This window comes from Corvus hawaiiensis, chromosome 10, assembly GCF_020740725.1.
Source record: "Corvus hawaiiensis isolate bCorHaw1 chromosome 10, bCorHaw1.pri.cur, whole genome shotgun sequence".
Taxonomy (NCBI): Eukaryota; Metazoa; Chordata; class Aves; order Passeriformes; family Corvidae; genus Corvus; species Corvus hawaiiensis.
Genome location: NC_063222.1, coordinates 17,885,419 through 17,908,072, shown reverse-complemented (window position 1 = coordinate 17,908,072; position 22,654 = coordinate 17,885,419). Strand labels below are relative to the sequence as shown.

The following is a 22,654-nucleotide window of genomic DNA, read 5'->3' as shown; positions in this document are numbered from 1 at the left end:
TTTTCCAAGGAGGAAGCTGTGCAGAACTCCAGCCTGTGTTGTGTGTGCACATAGGTGTGTGTGTTGGTACAAATATACACATTTCTGGCTGGCTGGTCCAGTTAACAAAACCTTTTGCTCCAGGTTTGAGGATGACTGGGACTGTCTCTTCCTTCCTCAGGAAATTTGCCCCGAGGTGTTCTGTGTGTAAGGAGCCCATCATGCCGGCCCCAGGACAAGAGGAGACCGTACGCATTGTTGCCCTGGATCGTGACTTCCATGTCCAGTGCTACCGGTGCGAGGTTGGTATTCCACTCACGGCAGGGACAGAAAGCAAAGGTTGGCTTAACTTCATCACCACCTCATGTTGCTCACATGACAGGAATACACTATTGTAACACTGGCTCTACAATCAAATTACTTCACTGACTTCAGCAAGCAAGGAATTTTTCCTCGTTTGTATCAGTGCAAATGAGAGGAAAATCAGGTCCCTTGTTTATAAAAGGTTCATTAGGAGAGCAAAAGAATGTGACTCAGGCAATTAGGGCTTAATACCTGAGAACTTCATAAATTATAGCCTGGACACAAACGTAGCTCATCTTTATGTTCTTAAAATGAAAGCTAATGCATGTTAGGATTTGAGCATGATTGTACAGGAAACTCAGCATATGGCTCTGGGTTGACGAATTTTAATGGACACATAAACATGATCATTCTTGCTTTGTGCAATGCTTTTTGTGCTACTTTTCCTGTTCAGTTTCATTACACACTTCATGTAATTTTGATGGAAAGAATCTGAAGACAGAGAATAAAAATCACCTTAAAGCAATTAGCATGTGGGAGCAGCTGTGTTAGGGAACCTTCAAGAATTCTTCATTGCTACTGTTGGATAATACATCAGCCAGATGGCAGGGTAAGAAAATGAGACCAAATATATTTCTTATTGCAGTTGCAGGTTTTAATAACCTTAATTGGAAGAAGGATGGACTGAGGTTTAAAGGTCTAGGCTGAAACTTGAGGCATCTGGTTCAATTCTCAATCTGACCTTGGCTTTCAGGGTACATATCAGCCCATTACTTATGACCATTATTTTTTAAGATGCTGGGGCATTCCTACATGAAATTTTGTAGACCCTAATTCATCATACAGCATGTCCCCATGCTGGCTGCTGAGATACCCAGGCTTTCACACACATGGGTCCATCAGCAGTCCTGGGCCAAGCGATTGCTTGATCACACAGTGTGGGATGATTCCCAAGTTTCCTAGCAGCTATACTTGGCCAAGTGTAAGTTTAGGGGCTGAGATCTCTGGAGCAGTTTTGGGGGCCTTGTAGAGTGGGGTTTCCATGTGCCTGTCTGGCATCCTCCTTTTAGCCACAACCTTTTTGGCCAATTGTAGTACAACCACAGGTGACAGTTCTGGTGAGGGGAGACAGGCAGGGACTTTGCTTAGCTGCCACCCCTGGAATGGAGGCTGTAACTTTGTGGCATTAACTCTCCCAAAGGAGATTACCTATAGTCATATATTGGTACTAAACTTTTTCCCAATGATGCTTCTTTTTTATCCTTTTTTGAATTAATAAATATGTGCTTCAGTTTGATGTTTCTCCAATGCTAAAGACCTTTGCTTCCTCAGAAATGTGAAGGGAATAATCTCCTTTTATTTTCAATTGGATTAAATTCAGCAGAGACCTTGGGAACCCATCCTCTCTGCAGCATTGTCTCTTATCAGAAAATGGCTTAATCGTAAAAGACATCACGTACCTCTGCTTCATGTTTTGCGCTGACTCAGGCTGGATCTTGTTACAAGGTGGAGAGTGAGGAGAGAGTTTCTTTGACTAATAGATTCTTTGCTTAATCTTGCTCTTTCTTATTTACTTTGCTCTTCCTGTTCACTTATTTCCTAGGACTGTGGTGGCCTCCTGTCTGAAGGGGACAATCAGGGCTGTTACCCTCTGGACGGGCACATCCTTTGCAAGACCTGCAACTCTGCTCGGATCCAGGCTCTGACTGCCAAGGCCAGCACTGATCTCTGAGTATCAACTGTGACCCTCCCCAGGATGCCCACTGGGGGACATTGCACAAGCTTTGCATGATTTCTTTCCAGCCTAGGGTCTGAATCTCTGTTATTGAAAAAAAGAAAAAAAAAGAAGAAAAAAAAAAGTAAAACTGGAAGGCTTTGGAACAAGAGGGCGGTTTGAGAGGCCATGTTCAGACTGCCCATGACAGGCACCTAATTTAGACACAGCTGTTCAAGAGGGCAGTGAGTGAGTTAGAGCAGTTGCTGTATCTGCAGCTGATGGAGTTAAGGGTCACAGCACCTAAGTTATCTGCCTGTAGGAGGTCTGAACATGGTCCTAACTATGCATCTATGTTTGATTCCTGTTTCTTAAGAAGTACATGAAGGTAGAGAGTGAAAGATGGCTGAGCTAGTTATTTCTCCTGTTATTTTGAGAACCTGACCAGCTCTCATTGAAATCATGGGAAGCTTCCCTTTGACTTTAGTTGGATCTGTGTCAGCAGCAGAAGTAGCTCCACTGCCCTAGAAGGTGTGAGAGCAGACCCAGCATTAACACAAACAGTGGAACTGCAACTGTACTGCACCTGAGTGTAGGTGTGACCTTGTATCCTTGGGACACAGATTGGTTATTTCTTAGGCCCTTTCTTGTTTCCATTCCCTTCCAGTTCAATAGGGTTTTTTCTTTTACTCATGAAAGTCTACTTAGCTATTGCATAAATTTATTCAGTAGTGATGCTTCCAATTCACAATGTATGAGCAATCACAGAAAGATGTGAGCTTGCACACACTGTACACTACACACACACTACACACACACAACGTGCTTTTGATTTACCAGAGGCATAAGCCAGTCATGTTCATTGAGAAGATCTTTAAGGGGTGTGGGCCTGGAAACACATTTCTGAAATCCCAGTGGTTAAAAAAAGGTAAAAATGACTACATAGAGCTGCAGTGCAAAGCGATGCTCAAAAAAATCTTACACCACTCTCTCTCGTACAGCCCATTCTGGTGGGACCATTGGCAGTGCTGGTCTCTGGGTAGACATTCAAGCAATAAGGTCTTGTTCCATCTGCTGTTATTGCAATGGGAGGATTTTCCTTCAACAGTAACAGGGATTGTATCAGGCTTTGGGATGATACACATTCCTCTGATGTTCACACACGTGATCTGTAGTTTTCAATAAAAAAAATCAGATCTTGTTTCAACAACAGCTAAAAAGATCCTCCTAAATGCATGTTCAGTTTTATCCTAAGAAAACTAAAGGAGGTATTAAGCCCTTCACTATGGCATTCCAGAAAGCAGGCAATTTTTTTCTCTTCTATTTTCATCCCAGCCATTTACACCTTGTCTCTGGTGAAATTCATGGTAGTAGAGTGCTGGGCCAGCAGCAGCATTTTCATCCTTAGTCCAGAATTAATACATATGCCAAGGTAAATAAAACCTGGGCACAGATAATCCTTTTTTTCACATGATCGTGGGTTTGGGGTTTTTTTTCGTTTTTTTTTAGTTTGGTTAATTAAAAACAAATCAAAAAATTAGAAATCCATGGCACTCTGAGCAGCTATAATAGTCTTGTTCATGAAACCCGTAATAACTAAGGTGCAAATTACATAGTGAGGGAGTAATTTTCATATCACTGAATTGACATTAATATCTTATTTGCAGATGTAATCAAGGAAAATACCTTTCTTTGCACTTAAATTAAGAAGCAGAATTGAAACAGTTGCAGGCTGATTGACCATGTAAGTGACAAACTGGCACTTTTCAAGAGTAAGTTATACAAATTTTTTCATGCATCCCACTGAAAAACAATGAGAATGTGGTGCTTTCCTCTTTGTATCAGGCTTCTGTTATAGAGAATAATTATATTCACTAATGCTGAAAAGAAAAGTTAGATGAGCTGAACTGATAGGAAACAAAGGAAAAATTGTGATGTGATACTGCAGCTCCTACAAATGGTGCATCCTTTCAGTTTAGCACAAACCTTTCTGGAAGAGCACTGTGATATTCAGTAGCTTCAGCTGTATGTGGTAAATTCAAATGCAGAAATACCAGTCTGAAACCTCCATTCCTTACATGGTTTATATGTTGGCAAGCTTCACCAGTGTCAGGGAAGTTTCCCAAAATTCACAGCTTGAAATGAATCCTTCTTTGTAGAAGGGTGGCATCATTGAGCAAAAGATTTCCTTTACCACCATAGGTAAAGCAGTTTGACTTTTTATACTGGATTTCTACCCTGGCCTGCAAGAATTTTACTGCCTTAGACGTAAACAGATTTTTGGCACCCTGGCTCCCACCAGGTTCCACCTGGACTCCCGCTCCCTGAACCGTGGCATGTAAAGTCCTTCTGAGCTTGCTTCTTAACACACAGTCTGCACCACCAGCAGTCCAAAGAACCTCATAAATACTGGGCAAATCTAGTTTGAACTAGCCCTACAAAAACAGGGGAGGTCAGTGCTGGGATACAAGCACAAGCGATAATGTGATGCATTTGGGTGCAGAATGAGCCATTCTTCAGGCAGAAGGCATAGCTCTGATCTTCCTTACTCTTGTGAGTGTTACATCAAGTGGCTGATGAGACTCTCTTGAATAACACTGGGGTAATTGATGGAAACAAGCTGCTGTGCCTTCCAGCAGAATGTGGCCTAGACTCACAGTTCAGAGCCTTTGGGCCTTTTACAGCCTTGCCACAGGCTCGACTGGAGCAAGTCATATGGCTCCTTGTCTTCTGCCCTCTGCATGAGACAGCTTCTTTGCAGTTTCCCAGAGCCATTATGGGAATTAAACTAGTCACAGACTAGCCCAAGCTATTGATTTCTGGAGCTCTATTTTCTCTTTCCAGAAAAATTTGCTGGTATGTAGGCCTGGGATTCCAACCCATTTCAATGCATACGGCCAGCCAGGAGATCTAGCTCTGAATCCTCTCTGTTATGAGAGCACTGTAGTGAGTGAGGCTGGCATGCAGAGAGGTGAGAGCCAAACTTTTCAAGCATTAAATACTTCATGGATGAAATTTGATTGACAAAGATTGAACAGTGTTGATGTTTGAGGTGCTGTGGCTGGTTTCTAGACCTGACACATTTGTGCAAAGGTACTTTGATGGGGTTTTTTTCACCCCTAAACCCCAAAGCCATCTGCCTATTGGAAGGAATGAGTGTCCAAAACCCTCTTCTTTATTCTGTGTGGTTTTGTTTTCCAAAACTGCTATAAATATATTTGAAAGATACTGTATATATGTCACAGAGGCTCTCATCACCCACATATATATGAAAATCTCCCCTCTGATGCTTCCGGATTTAATTAGGAAGTGCTGGTGGGATTTATCGCAATTGCACTGCAATTAAGAACCACTGGGATATGGCTTCATCACAATATTTATCACATATTTATAATATATCATGTTTATCTGTTCCAAAGAAGGAGTCTTTTTACCAAAGAGACGTTGCTTTTCTTAAGTTGGACTTCTTAGCCATGACAAAAATTCACATTATCTGTGGCTGTGGTAATGTCCAAACTGTTCTTTTCAGAAAGAATTGGAAGATCGCACAAACATTTTTGTTCAAGTCTGCAGTTTCTGCTTCTGCTGCTTTGTCTTTGTCTAGCATTTGTTGGCAAGTAGGACCTGATCCCATGATTTGTGTGGCCAGACAGGGCCCAGGATCAGGTTCTAATTTAACAAAATATTTAAGTCCCTGGGGTTTGTTTAAGCGCAGACTTAAAGCCATTGCATGGTGTGACATAAGCCATTCGTACCAGACTGGTTCTTTATCCCTTGATCATACAGGTTCGATCTGGGTAGGATGTGGGCACAGCTGAATTTCTATCAAATTACCCAGAACACATGAAATGGCTTCTGTGTCACCCTTCTGCCAACTGCAGGAGAACACCAGCGGCTGATCAAATGGATGACAGGAGGCTGAATTGTTACAAGATGAGTGCTTTGTGGTTGGTGGCTGTGGCACCTTCCATATGTCACAAGTAGCCCTACAGCCAGATTTACTGTTTCTTTGAGCAATGGCTTTAAAAGTGTCTACTTAAACTTTATCCAGAAGATTGGGTTGCCTTGGTTACAGCCCAATCCTTAAGCATATCCCCAAGGCTAACACTAGTATTTTGTGAATGTGATGGTTTTATTGTCACTTATTTTATTCATTGAACATTGCTTTTAAAAACAGAAAGCCACACTAATTCTTTAGCCTGATAACGCACCTTTAATTTTGGGTTTGGGGTTTTTTTAATATTTTAATTTGTAGATTTTTATCATGGCTGCGAAACACTTGGGTAATGACTTAATCATAGAGGTGTGGGAGTACCAAAGTGTTTGGTATCACTCTACATAATAGTGTCCATCTTGATAGCAGGAGTGAGGCTTTCACAAAACACAAGCTTTAAGTTGACTTTCTGCCTATCAGCAAAATGTGCCTGAGAAGAATGAGAGAAAACGTCTTAAAAGAGTGGTGGTTGTTAGAGAGAATATGCAACAAGTCTGTCTGAGATCTCTTTGGAGCTGTGACGGCCACTGCCTGGCTGTGGTTAGTTCAAGCCTGGCTTAAGTTCGATAAATGCTGGTTCCTTTTGGTTTTGAGAAAATCTGGAAGGCAAGGGATAACAGGACCCAAGAGAAGGTTCGTGAGAGAAATCCTGTGTCAAGGATAAATGTTAGGCACCTGGTGCTTGTGCTGAGTGGCTCAGAAAGGGTGCGAGTTGCTGACTGGTGTCTGTTGGTGTCTGGTCCCTCCAGTTGGGTCACAGAGTTGATTTGCTGCTTGTTCAACAGCCTGGGTGGACAACACCTCGTACAGGTTCAGTACTGCAAGCTATTGGAGAGGGGGTGCTGAACAATCCCCCTGTGGTGAAATTCCCATGAGAAAACACAGTGATGGTAACTGAGGGTTTGTTGTGGAAGGAGGGCAGGAACTGCTCCATAACCTAAAGGTTAGTAAAATACAGACTAAGAGAGCTGTGAGAACACTGTTTCCAGTTAGAGCTAGTTGCAATTTTTATACTAAATTACATTATATCAGAAGGGCTATTTTTTTAATGAGAAATTCTCTCTTTTTGCAATGTTACCCACTACATTTTTTGGAGGATTTTTTTGCTGTTATGATTAAAATCGTACTGAATTTTTATCTAAAAAAATTTCAGAATTGTTAACAAATATTTCTATTTCTCAAAGACCCATGTCTTCTTTCATGGTTTTATGTAGTTCTTGGGTTTCTTCTGCTGGTAGATTAAAGTTTCTGTGACAATTTTGAAAACTTCTTTGGATAAAAATTCTACTTAAAACCAAGCATATGTTCTTGGGAAATGTTTCAATATTGGACCTGGTGAAATTAAAAAAAAAGCTTTGAAACTTTTCACAAGATGTTTTATTCCCTATTTTTAACTAGTTTTGCTAATTTTGAAGTCACTGTTTCCTTTGTTAGAACAATCCAAGTAACGTGACTCTTAAAATAACAGTGTTACTTCTGTTGGGTTCATTTTCTTATCTGTCTTAAAGCCATGGAGTGGCTGGCTATAGGGACTGCCAGTGTCTTTTTCTGTGGCAATAGCAATTTTCTTCTTTGTTTTTACCTTGGGGTCTTTTTCTGTTTGTTTTTTTTCCCCTGAAATTACTGAAGAATGTAAGCACATTATGGCAACTGCCATGAAGATCCAGAGATACTGATTGAACTTCATCTCCTTTCAGGGCTTGGGAATGGCATTTTTCCTTAAACATTTCTAGAAATATTGCCTGTCTTCCTCAGCATTTCAAGTTTGAATTTGCAAGCCTTTGAATTTGGAGCCTGAGAGAGAACAGACTTTACACCTGTGAAACTATAACATTCTTCCAGCATCTAAAAATCTAAGAGAAAAAATATAACCTCAGTAGGTTTTCTGGTGGTCATTGAGGAACAGCTCTCACTTCAACCTGGAAATTTTCTGCTGTGGTCTGAAAAAAACTAATTTCCACCCTTGCAGAGCAGTCTGGCATACACATGCACACGTCAGGTGTTTATGGGGCTATAACTGAGCAGAAATACAGGCAATATTGACTACTGCTACTTATACCCCACTGACCTTTATTCCTGACTTCGTATCACTGGTCTCTTTGGCTTCATGTAACATGTGGAAGCACAGGGTTTGTCACAGGTAGCAAGAGCATCCAGTTAAAACTTTTTTTTTTTTCTTTTTTTTAAATTTTGCTATTCGTCCAGTATTCTCATCCTACCTAAATATTTTAGAAAATGAGGAAGGAAACAGAAGCCCCAGGTGATGGCATTACCTTTATATTTCCAGGGGTTAGAGTCCCTCCCCAGAAACATCACACTTGGGATGTCTCTGCCTTCCTGCCTCTGCCTCCCCTTGCCCACAGCCTCTTTCTTACCCGCTTTTTCCATGTCCTCAACATGCACTCATCTTTGAAGTGAAGATGGTTTCTTACTTACTTCACCGAGGTATTGTGAGTCTTAGCTAGTAGTTGGAAAAACTTGTCCAGATCTTTAATCAAGTAGTTTTGTGCATCCTTAGTATCAGTGGCCTGCCATATGGATATCAAAGAAAATTGTTATAATTATTGCTTTTAAAATGATTATGAAATTGTGCCTTACTTTTTCAGTCATATTTAACCATGTAATTTAGAACCACATGATTGCAGGGATTTACCATGAAGAAAGACGTTTGAAGGATAGTTTGTTTTTTAAATATTTTTTTCTCAAAAAATGATTTTATTAGCTTTTCCTCTTCTATTTTTTTTTCCTCCAGTTTTATCCCTTTAATATGTTTGTGTAAAAGGGCAGCCAGAATTTGCATTTGTTAGAGACAGAAGATTTTATTTGGTCTTGTATGTAGAGTTTTCATTTTCTTTTATGTTCCTTCAGGAAAATTCCTCTCTCCCCAATTACTCATACTGAGATGTCTTTAAATGCAGACTGACCAGTACGGGTTTTTTGTTGTTGTTTAATTTAGTGTGTGGTTTGCTTTGTGGTTGTGGTTTTTCTTTTAATTAACCAGATACCGGGTGCTGGGGAAGCATTGCACATTAATGCAGAAGGTTAATGCTAATTTTCACAGAAAAGACAAAATTAGAGTCTTTCCCTGTCTCCAGTGCAGTTTTGTTACTGCTCTGTGTACAACACTAATATTAAGCCAGACTGTAAAGGCTAAATACTCAGAGTGACCTACTTCCATTCACCAGCAAGAATCCTTTGTCAGCTGACTCCTGTTTGTTTGTTCATTTTTAAATGTCGGATTACAGAACGAGCATCTCCTAAAGATGAAAGAAAACAGTGTTTTCATGTGCAGGAAATTTGGGGTTGCAGTAACAGAACATTTTCTTCGTGAATTTGGATGTCATGGTGTTTTAAGCTCCTGCCTGGAGCCTAAATCAATTTGGCCTCTCATCCAGTTCATCTAACTGGTGCTCCTAAAAGGCTGCAGCCCTGAAAAAGCTCATGCAGCATTTTTGGCTGCCTTCCCTTGCTCCCATTTGGTACATATTTGCACAATTTAACTGAGCTTTTCTTTCTGCTGAAGGTCAGATGCAAGCAATACGAAACACTAAACTTTATAAACAAGCAAAGCCATTTCAACCACAGCATTTTGGACTAGAATGGATTTTTAGGTGGCGCACTGTCTGCTGGCCTTTGGAGAGGGGATCCTGAGACTACACTGGACTGGAACAGGATGCAAAGCCACAAGCCTTGTTTTTTTTAATAAACTACTTACTGTAATCCAGCTACAAAGTTTCAGCCTCACACTTCAGAAAAAGCTTCCAGTAGCTATGCACGTACAGGCACTTTCTCTCTTGCAGAAAGTGAAACTTTCCCAACCAGAGTAAATTTAACCTATTGCATAAGATGCTGGAAGTTGCTTGGTTTTTTATTTTCCGTGGGATTCTCACTATAACCTCTGTGTGTAGAGGATGAATAGCTTTTCTTTTTCCCCTCTTTTTTTTTTTTTTTTTTTTCCTGACAAGATTAGATGTTGCATATTGATGAGCTAGCATTTCAAAGGTCCGTGGGGCTTTGGAACATATTAAGAATCTCTGAAGTTTAATATTCACCATGTTTTAAATATTCAGAAGGAAAAATCTGCATAAAATGGCTTTTGATAAATACGTTCTAGGGATTCTTTCTTTCTATCTTACACAAGCGTTGTGGGGATTGTGGCTGTGCCAGTTTTGTTCCGAAGTGTCTTTTGTTTCAGCGTTTTCAGGACCATCTCAGTCCTGTTTGTATGCCCAGTACCAGCCTGAAGTCTGTTATGATTTCTGCTGGGACTGTACAGCAGGCAGGTGGATGTGACCAAGAAAAAGGCTCAGCTGAACATTGGAACTCCTGAATATCTTCTTGGGGGCTCCCTCCTTATGACATCTGGGGACATCCACCCCTTTTCTGCGCCTGCTTCTCATGATGAGGTTGGGATCAGTCCAGTGGTCAGGCCCAGATGAGATCTTTCTGCAAAGGTGCTGGACACCGAGATTTTGAGATTGGAAAGGGCAGTATCCTGGGTGCAGGAGCAAAGCAGTGTCATTCAGTGCATCTCAGATCTCACAGGACAGTCTCCCCTTCTTTGGAAGTCTGTTTGGTGAAAATCTCAGCAGTAAAAGAAGTGCCTTTAGGAGAAATCCTCCCTTGGGGATGCTCCATTTCTCATGCTCTTGAAAATCTGATTCAAGCTTTAGATGAGGAGGATCAGTTGTGGGCTGCAAAGATGCAGCTATTTTGCTGTATTATCAACACACTGCCTTACCCTGCACGTCCCAAGGTACATCCCAGGGTGTTGCAGGGCAGTGCTTTGGTCCCGCTCACACCCAACCTTGACTTTGTCACACCAGTCCCTGTTGAATCAGTGCCTGGTATTTGTTCTCAGGACTGCTCTGGCTCGGGCCAAGGGCACCTCATGCCTCTATGCAAAAGGTGGTGCTTTCAGGTTTTACCTTACAAATAATGCAGCCCTTTCAAACTCACCTTTCTCCTCACGTGTATTCTTGACAGAAGTAGGATTTTAAATATTTCATTGCATTCTTCTTTCTTCTTCCTTTTTGCCAGATGTCTTGAAAACATTGTCAGATTACGATCTGGGGGGGGATCAGGATCAGTTTCCTTCTTGATTGCATGGTGTAGGTTTGCAATGAGGGTTTTGTCCTTTTTTTTTTTTTTTTTTTTTTTGTTAGTCTTACAGAACAGATGCCTTCATTTTATGCAGAGAAAGATTGTCTATGATTAGAGCTAATCCAGGATGGCAGGATTGGACCCCCACAGTGAAAGCTAGAAAAGTGATTGCAAAAGTATTCTGTTTCTCCTTTATTAATTGCACAGGAAGTTTCCACCAAGGGCTCATGTAGCCCAACTGGCCTATGTAATAAGTAGCAGGGCCTGTAATTACAGTCTGTCTTCTGATCCTATCTGTGCTCTGACTTTCTAGGCACTACAGTTCTATTTACATCTGGTTGTTTGTCACCTTTTTAAATTTTTGATTGGTCACTAAGGGAAGGAGGGCACGAGCCGTGAGCCCTGCGAGGTGCAGTGAGTATAAACGAGGGAGTCCTCCTCCCTCTCAGGTATCTGCCTCATTTGGGACACAGAACAGAGCACGAGGAACAGGAGGATTTTACCAGCCATGCAGCAGAGGAAGTGGGCTGCCTGCCAGCTGGGTATCTTTCAACACCTCAGAGTTCTTTGTAGGACTGGAAATTTGAACCTTTTACAGGTCTTAACTAGTGTACTCTCCTGTGAGAGAGTTCATCAGCATTTCTTTGCTCAGAGTGGTTCCTACAGGATTTTTCCTCTGTAAGATTCAAGGTTTTATGGCTGCAAAGAGATCCTTCTCCATATGGTATGAGGAGGAAGATGGCTTTTGGCATCATGCAGAGAAACTGTGTTACAAATCCTGCTATCAATGTGTACAGCAAGTGTAACTTGAATGGGTGGGGGAAGGCAGTGATTTACACGTGGTGCAGTACCAAGTTCACCAGCTCTGAGCACCAGCAAGCACAGCCTCAAGCAGATGAGCTCCCTGGGGTGTCAGTTCTGGGACCTGCAAGTAAATAATGGGCTCCTTGTGGGAGTGTTTGGTGCTGGACACTTTGGCAGTAATCTCTTGTCTCTTTGGAAACATGCACTAAACTTTGGGTAAAGCTACAGAATGGTGCCCCCCGGTCTTTTTTCCTCAAGGCAGACTCCCAGTGCTGTGTTTGATGAAGAGGAATGAAAGCCATTAGGCAAATACTGTACTCTGCAAAAAAACCCATTAACAATCTACTACGGATACTTTTAATGTCCATTAAGCTGTTACACAAATTGTCCCTTTACTACAGCTTGCACTGATATTTCATTATTTTTAACCTGACTTCTGTTTAAAAAATACCCCTCAATTATTTTTTAATTTTTTGTAACTCTGCTTCTAAGAAAGTTGATGCTTTAAAGGAAAAAAAAAAACCAAAAAACTTAGTTTCAAACATGAGTTTTTCAGGCTTCTAAATTAATAATTTCTACACCTGACCCAGTTCCTGCAGCTGCCAAAAAAGAAAAGAGAAAGCTATTTAAATTTCTCATAGAACCATTTATCTCTTAAAATATGCCAAGGCAATTTGAGGTGGGGGTGGAGACTCAGCTATTTATCTCAGCAGCTTGATTTTTCTCTTTATGTTTCTAACTGTCAGGGGGAAAAAACCGGTAGGAAGCTATTCTTGGGCTATTATTGATGTATTGTGTTGCCATTATGCAGGATGTCTGCTTTGCTATATACGGAAGGACATTAATAATAGCCATCTCCCCTGCCCCCACCCTCGGTTCCTCTTTGAGAAGATATGGTTTAACTGGAGCATCTGCTGTGTTCAAATTGCTGCTCCTTCCTCCCCTTCCCCCAGTTCATTCCCAAACTAGTTTTAGGAACCAGGGCTAAGGGAATAAGGAGACATTATTTTTGCCATTTTTCTGCCTACTTCTGTGGTTGCTCCAGGCGAATTGTTTCCATGCCCTGTACCTGTCTGCCCTTCTCCTTCCCATGCTTCATTTTTTCTTTTCCTTCCCACTGCTTTCATTTTAAGTTCATCAGTGTGAAATAAAAACCCTTTCTTGTTGTCTTTTTCTCACAAAGGCTGGCTGGCAGAACAGGCTCAGCAACAGACCTCTGATTTGTTATTACCCAGCATTTCATATCCGCAAACATCGGTTTCATTATTTCCAATTAGTAGGAAAATGTATTCCCGTTCCCATCCCTCCTACCCCAGGTTTAAAACATTGTTGTGAGACTTTAAAGGGTCCGTCTGCTTGTTTAAAGACTCGGATGCTTGTTTTATTTTTGGAAGCAGAGTGTACAGTGAACAGGAATAGTTTGATGTTTAAAAAATAGCCCCAGTTCAGCATTCCCCTGAAGTGCGGGAAGTCCTGTCTCTGCAGGGCTGTGCCAGCAGCGTGACAGCCCAGAGAGAAAAGCCAGCTTGAATAGGAAAAAGAACTGGCCTGCCCCATTTCATCTGTGAGAAGAGAGAGGTGAAAATAATAAACGTGGCAAGAAAATAAAGGGCAGAATTGCTCTGATTTTTTATTTTAATGGCTGTTCCTATGTCTCCCGCTGATTTTGTTCCATAGTAGCTTTGCTTATTCAGCATTTTTGGTAATCAGGACCATGTGCTTTTTCATGGTATCATTATTTTTCATTTGTTGAGTCATAGTCTTGCCCTGGTCCCCATAGGGTATGGAGCCACTTTGGTCTGGGCACTGAATGAAGACAGTTAGAAGCTCTCTCTAGGAGAGCTTACCTAGAATTTGAAACCAGAAAATGCAATCAGCATAGTTTCCAGTTCTGATATAGAGAGGTTTTCAAAATTGGAACATGGGAGGAATACCTTCACTGGGGGAAATGCTTAGATTTCAAAATGAAAGGGAGATGGCCATTCAGTGTAGTTTCTTGTTGCTCTTACAATCTTCCTTGGTGGTGGCCAAGGAGAAAAATGACACCCTCTGTTCCCTAAACTAAGCCAGAGCCCAGCATCTCCTCTGCAAACATTTCCTCCAGTTCCAGCTTTCCACACTGCTGCAGCATGGGAGTGAGGAAGGCCTGCTAAGGGAGCAAGGTCAACCTCATCCTCTCCACAGCCAGCGCCGCTCCCCATGGTGAGTCTGTGTCCAGCCTGGGGCTCGATCCTGCCTTCCTAGTTGCGAGTATTTTGCCAGAATCAGCTGTTTTCCCTCTGCCATTAGCTATGGGATTGTGTGCAATGATGAGGATTTGCAGGGAGGGAGGAGAAGATCCTGTTCCAATTAGGCTGCCTTTGTGCTCATGTTTCATTCAGGACTGCATGAGATAAGAGCAGTTTGCACTGCAATGCACAGCCGGAGGTTGTAGTTTGCGTTTCAACTGTGTTGAGATGGTACCCATTGAAAATACGGAACTGGGGTGCTTTTTTGCATCTGCCAGTGCTTTACTGACAGCTCTGTGTGGGCTGGAAACCTATTTCGGTTTGGCAAATGGACATTTTGTGCCTTGTCCCCCAAGTCTGATCTAGTTCTCTGTTTTATTCACCTAAAAAGTAGCATTTCTAATGTGCCTAAGTAGCTAAGCCCCTGACAAGCATCTCAGCAGAACAACCAGCAGGGTGACAGGTAGGCTATTGACAGAGCTGCCTTCACAAAAAGTGTATTCCACTTTCTTCACTCCGTGCCTTTTCAGAGACCTGCTGTGCTCCTTTATGGGCAGCACAGAAACAGTCCTAGTGCTGAGCAGGGATGGGAACTAGGAGGGTGATGGAGAAAAGAAGCAAGAGGCTAATGTTGAGCCTCTGTTCTCCATGGGGATAAGCCAAGCAATGGCTTATCCCATCAGTACAGCTTGTCTTGCTTTACACACCCTGTTGTCTGGTGGGCAGCTGTTCTGTAGCAGAGGTACTTGGGTATATATCCTCAAAAATCTCTTCCTGATCAGAGCTCCAGAGCCATTCATATGTGAAGAATTTATTCCCTTAATATTGTCTCTTATAAAATCTCCATCACTCATTTTTTATCTAATCCTAGAAGAGAAAATCTGAAGGTGAACCAAAGTTTGATTTGTGCTATTGTATTAAAAAGGCTGATAAGCTCTCATTTTCAATCCTCAAAGTCATGTTCTAGCAAACTTTTCCCTGCTGTGATCAGACAGGAAATGCAAGGTGTATTGGAAATGCAGTAAAGGGAAAGATTCGATGTTTTTATGCTCCGTACTGCACCATTGTGACCTCCTCTGCTGTCCCTGTGGAGAATGAGAACTGAGTATTGGTAGAGGTATGGGGCAGAGCAAAGTAATGTCTGGACTTCCATAGTCTTGCTAGAAAAGATCTGCCTTGGTGAGACATCAACTTCCTTAATGGTCCTATACTTTCCCACCCTACAGCTTGTGTTTTGGACAGTCAGAGAGACTGGAGAGCAGCCTCCAGTGCCTGCCCTCTAGTTAGTCAAATAAGAGACCCCGAGTATGAATTCTTTGTTTTAGTAAAGACACTTTCCAGCACAGAACAAACAGCAGAGGTTTGTTGTGTTTCAGAGCCCAATCTCTCACACTGGCTTTACCTGTGGGCTGATACAAGAGGGTCTGAACCACACATAGGTCATTCCAGAAGGATTCCTCTTGGTTACATCCCCCATGGAGAACCCCCTAAAGGCTGGGAGAATGATTCACCTCTTTCAGACTGCAAGGAGGAAGTGCCCCCAGGAATGTATTTGTCCTACATAGCTGCTATGCTTTGGCCTATCCCTGCCAGCTGCAGACCTGTCTGCTTGAGGATTCACCAAGGATGATCTGTACTGGATGTGCAGTAATTCACAGTGGTTTGAGGTGGTGTTTCAGCTTCATCATAGTTGGTTTATCCCTTGAGATGGAAAAGGTTTTGTGTTGTTGCCTTTGTTGCAGCTGGGAGGGAGTGTGACTGGTCACACTCCTCCTTGTCCAGTGTCAGCAGACAGAGGCTCTCAGTGGTATGGGAAGCATCTTCCTTTTAAATGTGAATCACTAGCCTAGGGATCTGGGCAAGGGGGGGGGCACAAGGAAGCATTCCCTGTATGAGGAGTGCTTCTGCTGCACACTCTGTGCCCTTGGATCCTAATGAAGTAACATTACTTGAGCTTTTAGGACTGGTCTCCTATCTGTCAGAGCTTCGGGGTACCAGGGTTTTACTCCTTGCTGAGCAAAAGCACTACCCAAGTCTGTGAGGAGCCTAATCCTGCTGCCATTGGAATTTTCCTGATTCCTGTGAATTGCTGAGTGCACCTCCTGTGAGCTGCTGAGTAGCCTCCCTTGTCACTGAACCCATCAGGCCACTTGTCTCCCTCACTGACTTCTTCCATAGGGCTTTGAGGGCACTCAGGAAATGCAATCAGCACCTTACAGGATCGATCTGCTAGGCAATAAATGAAGTTTTTTCTCTGGTAACTTGTGTGCATGAATTGAAAATCATTTATTCCAATTTGTTCTGAGGACAGATGCAGCATATACACATTTTCTATATTTATAAATATATATAGATATATATATTTTGTTCTCAGCTAGTTACCTCTTCTAAACTGCAATTTTCAGAGCAACCGGCATATATTTTTTATTCAACACGTAAAACGACTTTTTACAGTAAGAGAATGAAAGCTGTTTTAAGCATGTGTTTTCTGTATTTTTATTATGCATTATCCAATTATATTGAGATGTATTTTCCTCTTTGCTCTGCTCTTTCAGTTGTTATCCTTTTTATCAGTTATGCTTTTCAAATGTTTTGTAAGGGAAAATAAATATGCAAAATCGCCAGATGCCTTTTTTCTTTGCAGAAGAAGTATCACAAATGCTTTTTTATTACATTTTACCAATCCAATAAACTTCTTACAAATTTCATTTTTGTTTGCTAGCGTGTGAAATTATTTTTTCAAGTCAAATGGTATTTACTGTTTCCCAACCTCCACCTGCAATTATGCTTCCTATCCTCCACCTTTTTCTCTTTTAGGTTCAAAATTTCACTATGTGGCTCCTCAGCATACCTAATTCAAGAGCCTGTTTCACTGTTGGGAAAAGATGCCAGAAATGTGTCCCAAGAGAGGTTTTCCCCTGTTGTACTGGCCATCTCTTGATGAATTTTGCACTGTTCCTAAAAATGTGTGCCTGGGCTGTGGAGAGCAATCAATTCCTAAACCATGCAGTAATCTGCAGAGGGGTCCACAAATGTTCTCAAATTTGGGTTGTGATGGGGTGACAGCAGAGCCACGCACCTTGCTCTGCAGCTGAATGGAGGAACATTATTCAAACTGTTACGGGAAGAGTAGAAAGAAGTGTGGTTAGCAAAGCCTGTCTCTTCTAGAAACTTGTTTCTAGGCTATCATTGCGGTAAATAATCAGGATTGTCCACATCTGCTTAAAAAATGTCACTGATCACCACACAGCCCGACCTCCACCTCTTCAGCCAGAGCAGCTGGTGAAGCACTGAACGCTCTCCCTGATAGAGATGCTTCATGTGGTGGGCAATCCAGTGCATCCCGGTAAGCTTTTCCAAAAATACATGTTAATATCTGCACCCTCCTTATAGCCTCTGTTTTTCTACCCTTTCTATCCTTAGACCTTTTTATAAAAGCCTTTTTCTCTCAGAAATCTCCTGCACAGAGCTGCACAGACCATCTTCAAGGTGGGATTAATTTCCATGAACTTTAGCAGCCTGGAAGACAGCTTTGTTGTCTAAGGTGGCCCTCCAGTCAGTGGAGAAGTTATGTCATCTTTTCTTTAGGTAAGCATCTGAGACAGCTTTGTTCTGTGCCTTTAAGGGTTAAATGAGGTGAATACTGTCCTCCCTATCAGCAGAAGTGGTTATCTTAAAACAGTTTTTGAGAGCTGTAGAAAGATCCCAAGGCACACAATACAGCTAAATCCACTCCCTCCGTGTCACTCCCAAGAAAATTTTATGTAGTGTGACCTTGAAGACATCTGCAGATGGAGGTCCCACAACCTCTCCTGGCAGTCCTCTCTATAGCAGTGTTCTCTTCACCCTCGGATAGTCTTTCCTACTGTTCAGACTAAATATTCTTGGCTGTAAATTAAATCCCATCCTTACTTTCCCACCACCAAGGAAAATGAAGGACTTCTTTAGTAGGTTATGTATTGTCAGGGGACTTTTGTTAGCCGTGGAAGGAGGCACAGGCAGCAGCCTCACTCCAGCTCCTCCTCCCCTTCCCCAGGGGACTTTAGGAAGGGCCTGTGTTCTCCCTCAGGAAAGGACAAACTGCAGCTTGTTCCTACAGGACACGAGAGTCTGACAGGCTTTCTCTTGGCAGTAAAGGGAGTGTGATGGTGTGGGCTTTCAAGTCTATTCAAACTGCTGTCTAGTTTTCCAAACTCGATATTATTACTTCCTTTGTAGCGCAAGGTACTTTTTCCTAAACTTGTTACGGTGGAAAAGTTCCAGGGATACATTGTCCACACGCAAATCAAAATGCATTAGCAGGCCAGGGGCCAGAGGCGAGGGCCAAGGGTGGGGGAGCTGTTAATTCCATCGTTTGGCACGGCTTTTCTTGCAATCAAAGGCTACCAGAATCCTTTGAAGACAATGAAAGCATTGGGAGTGAAGTGTATGTAAATCCAGGTGCCAGTGGGGGCTGTCGAAGCCTGAGGGAGGGATGGAGGCAGAATTGACAATTTGGCTCTGTTGGTGATGTCCCTGGTCAAATGAAGAAGCAGTGGTACCCCTGTGTTCTCGTGGTGCAATGGTCATCCCCAGCTGTGGCTACTGGAGATTTCACCACCTGGCTTTGAACAAAGGTGAGTCTGAGATGTTTATTTGATGTTTATCTGGGCTAACCTCCTGTATGACTTCTCTTTCAAAAAAGGAGTTTTATTTTCCTTTCTAGTCGATTTTGAGAAGATTTCAGGGGCTTCGTGAGCTTCCTCAGGGGTTTTCAAAGCTGGAAAGAAACCTGGAAGGCTGTCAAATCTGTCCCCAGTGCTGGTCTTAGCAGGCAGTATTGGTGTTCTGGGAAGGGTTTGGAATAATAGTTTGGAAGGGAAGAGACCAATGCAAGAGAGCAGCAGGGCTTCCTCTGTGAGAGATGGAAACTTCCAAAGAGCCATTCCTCCAACATACCTCTGGCAGCTTCTTCATGGCAGGGTGAACTACTTTCTGGAGAGGTCTCTTCTCATGCCATTAACTGTCAAGGGACTCTGAAAGATTAGACCAGACCTTTCAGACAACTGAAACTGGAGAAGATGAATGGACACAGTGAGTGGGCCCTTTCAGTGCTCCATTCCCCCCAAAATGGCAGGTGGCTGCATCACAAAGCACCACCATGGCTGCAAAAACAAGCAGCGAAAAGGGGGAAGAGGAGTTTGGGTGGGGCTGTCAGGAGAATTGCTGCTGCTGTCAGCATCACCTGTCACAACCTGCCAGGGTCGTGCCAAACAAAGTGCCACTACTCCGGTGACACAAAGGAGTTCTTTTCCCCAGGGAACTCCTGTGAGGAAGACTGGGAGCTCTCCGCCTCTGCTCTGCCTGACCAGGCAGTCCTGGTGATAGTGAGTCAAAGGGGGTGAAGCCTACACTTCTTTGCTGCTGAGAGTTTTTGGGGACAATGTTTTATTGATACTGAATCCACTTAAAGTACACAAGGTCAGCCCTGGAGCAGAACAGAGAGGTAGCAACTGCTTTCCAAGTTTTAATCACCTCCAGTGCAGTGTCACCAGGAGTTATACGTGACAGTGTTTCCCACAAGGTAAGGAAAAATAAATAAGCCCAAATCATTGCATAGCAGAATGGTCTGCTTTTTTATCTTGCCATATTGTTGGTGTTGGACTGAATCTACTGTCTTAAAGTATAAATATAAAGACGCTGCTAAATCATCACTATTTCAGCAACTAATTAAGGGGTAATGCTTGCCGTGCAGCCGTATATGAGGCAATAAATGGCTTTGGTGGCTGATTAAACGCTGGCACTGAGGCATTTAATTACAGCAAAAGCCAATTACCATGTGCATATTCTGACACCACGGACATTACTCCTGTCCTGTGATGGAACACGGAAAGGCAATAAACCATGCTATAGAGACATATAGCACGGGAGCCTCTAGCTTTGCCAAAACTGCCACCCGTCCTCTCCAGTGGCTCTGAGATGACGGCTCCTTCTCTGTATGGAAGGCTCAAAATGAAGTCCTAGAGAAAAAATGCTTTGTAATTTACAGGACTCATTTGAGATCTAGAAACAGAGCCAAATATTGCACATCCTCCCTGCACTAAGGCACATTTGACCATTTGTAGAACATAATATTCCCACACTCAGGTAACAGGTGCATTTAAAGCCTCACCTGAGCATATTTACCATCGATGGGCAAGTCAGTGGCACTGAAGGAAGAGGTTATGTGTAGCCTTTTCTTCCTTCAGTTATTGCATTGCAGAAAGCACAATCAGTTGCGAAACACCCCATGCCATTCTTCAGTTAATTGATTTAAAAGCTGGAGTCTGATTTTCACAGGCTTTCAGCTCTTGCACCATCCATTTGACTTAACCAGCTCAGCACCTCTTCAAATTAAGCCCTTGCTCTCTTTAACCAGTAGTGAATTCTTCCTTTTAAAGGAGTTTCCTAGAGAAATTCTCTCTTAGAAAATCCTTGGCACAAAACCTTAGCCAGCCTTGGCATGCAAACCTGCCTCACGCTGGCATTAACAAGCCTCTTATTTAAATGTTGATGAGCTCTTTGCTGCCAGTTAGCAACGGGAAATGCAGTCTGTGTGTTAAACGAGAGCTGGGAATGACTTCCAAATACCAAAATGTTTGTTAAACTCGCAGCCCACCTCTTCCCTCCTTGGGAGTAGGAAGCTTCCCAGCAAATTGGCCCCATTTTGCACAGAAACTGCCAGGCAGGATCAGACCACGCATCCCTCTGGTTCTGTGGCCCACGTGGGACCACTGCCAGGAGCACGGCTTCCCAGAGCACCCTGTGTACCCCTGGCGTGGCCATCTGCCCCACGGGACCCCTCCCTGACCTCGCTAATTAGACATATTCTCACGCAGTGAAGACGGGCTCCCCCTGCCACCGTGTTCATTTGGGGTTATGTGATTGCTTTCAATCTCTCTCGATACATGGGAGCTGGTGGCTGTTCCTGTACTGAGAGCTGATGAATTGCACCCCCAAACCTTTCTGAATCCTCTTGGTTCTCTGCAGGGCTTTATAGAAATGCATTCCACAAGCTGATTGTGATATTACGTTTATTGATGTATCACTTTTGCTAGACAGACACCCCCTAAAATTCAGCCAGATCAAGTTCTGTTTTCTTGCCATTCCATGGAGACCAGAAGCCTTGTTGCCTCTAAATGAATAATATCATATATGGTGGGGGCTCTTCTGTCCTTCTGGGACTCTTCCCTTTCATGGTGTGTCAAAGGATGAGATTCAAACACTGGATGCCAGGCAAGGGAGTCTCCCTGTATCCTTGCGTTACCTTTGCTGCCTTCTGAAATCAACATGTTTCCCAGCCAGGGAACGTGTAAATTCTTTTGGCTACCACTCACTTTTGGATGAATCCCAACTGTGCATATATACAAGGGTCAGTTTCCTCGGTGTTTGAATGAACCAGAAAGGCTTTGTCTGCTATGGATGGGTGCTTTCAATTCCATTTATGGTACATTATATCAGCCTGAAATAGCATCTGTGAGGTCCTTCAGCTGAACCATCATCAGATTTACAGCCACCCCAGAGGAGTCAGCAGGCTGGCTCCAGAGAGCTATGAGCAGTAACCATATTCTCCTGAAATATTTGCTTTCTCTGCAAAGCTGACCTGAGGAAGAATCTGTTGTTCATTTGAAGATCTCAGTTTGTTCATTTATTCAGAGAACATCTTCAGTTCAGAATGTGAAGAGATGAGCTTCAGAGCTGAGAGCCAAAGACATGATTCTTGTTATCGCAGAGCTGGTGACAGCTGCACAGACAGGGAGCTTCCCATGGTACATCCACACATCTGCAAGGTAAAACATGGGGAACTGCAGTTTTTTGCTCACCATGGAATGAGCGAGGCAGTTCAATTACGCACAATCTTCCTCTCAAAACTCTGCCCAAAGTATGCCCAGGATCTCATCTGAAACTCAGCAAAGAGAACAGCAAATGCATGCACTGGCAAGTTCTCAGTGCTTAGTTTTTCTGCTGCTTTGAAGAGCACTTGTAGCACCTTGGCAGGGCTGTAACAGCAGGGCCAAGATAGGATGCACCAAAAATCTTCCTCAGAAGCCTATTCCTTGGTCCCTTCCAGGCTGTCTCTTACCTGTGCTCTAATGCAGGCTAAACTGAGGAGTTATCCCAACTACTGCCCTCACTGCAAACATCTGGGGAATGGCTGGTTGTTGTCAGTTGCCCTGGGGAAGTTCAGTAAGCCAGCTGAGACGGGGGAAGTTTTGCTTAATGCTCTGCAGGCATGGCCAGTGACAGCCCATGCTTCAGATGCTCCCTGCCCAAGCAGGCAGGACACACGAAGAGCGGGCAATGCTGCCAACTCATGCTGCCAGAGCCCTGTGTTCATGTGAAATTCTTGGCTTTCATTTAAAATAATAATAACCATAATAAAAAAATCTGACCTGCTCAGTTGGAAATATGATCTGTAAAAAGTCAGAAACCACAAGGCCACTCAAAAAGGCACATAATTCATATGTATATGCTTATAGCTCTTGATTTTTAAGCCAAAATCATGGTGTT

At 42.9% G+C, this 22,654-nt stretch overlaps 1 protein-coding gene across 6 annotated transcripts in view; it reads left to right on the top strand.

The window, feature by feature from the left end:
- LOC125330721 (LIM domain containing preferred translocation partner in lipoma) overlaps positions 1-16,833 on the top strand; it is a 333,960-nt gene extending 317,127 nt beyond the window's left edge. For all 6 annotated transcript variants that reach the window (XM_048314233.1, XM_048314227.1, XM_048314228.1 and 3 more), the window contains 2 exons: positions 161-281; positions 1,886-16,833. In XM_048314233.1, coding sequence (XP_048170190.1) covers positions 161-281; positions 1,886-2,014 — 250 coding nt within the window. In that variant the 3' untranslated portion in view covers positions 2,015-16,833. The remainder of the gene's footprint in view (positions 1-160; positions 282-1,885) is intronic.
- Positions 16,834-22,654: the final 5,821 nt, after the last annotated feature.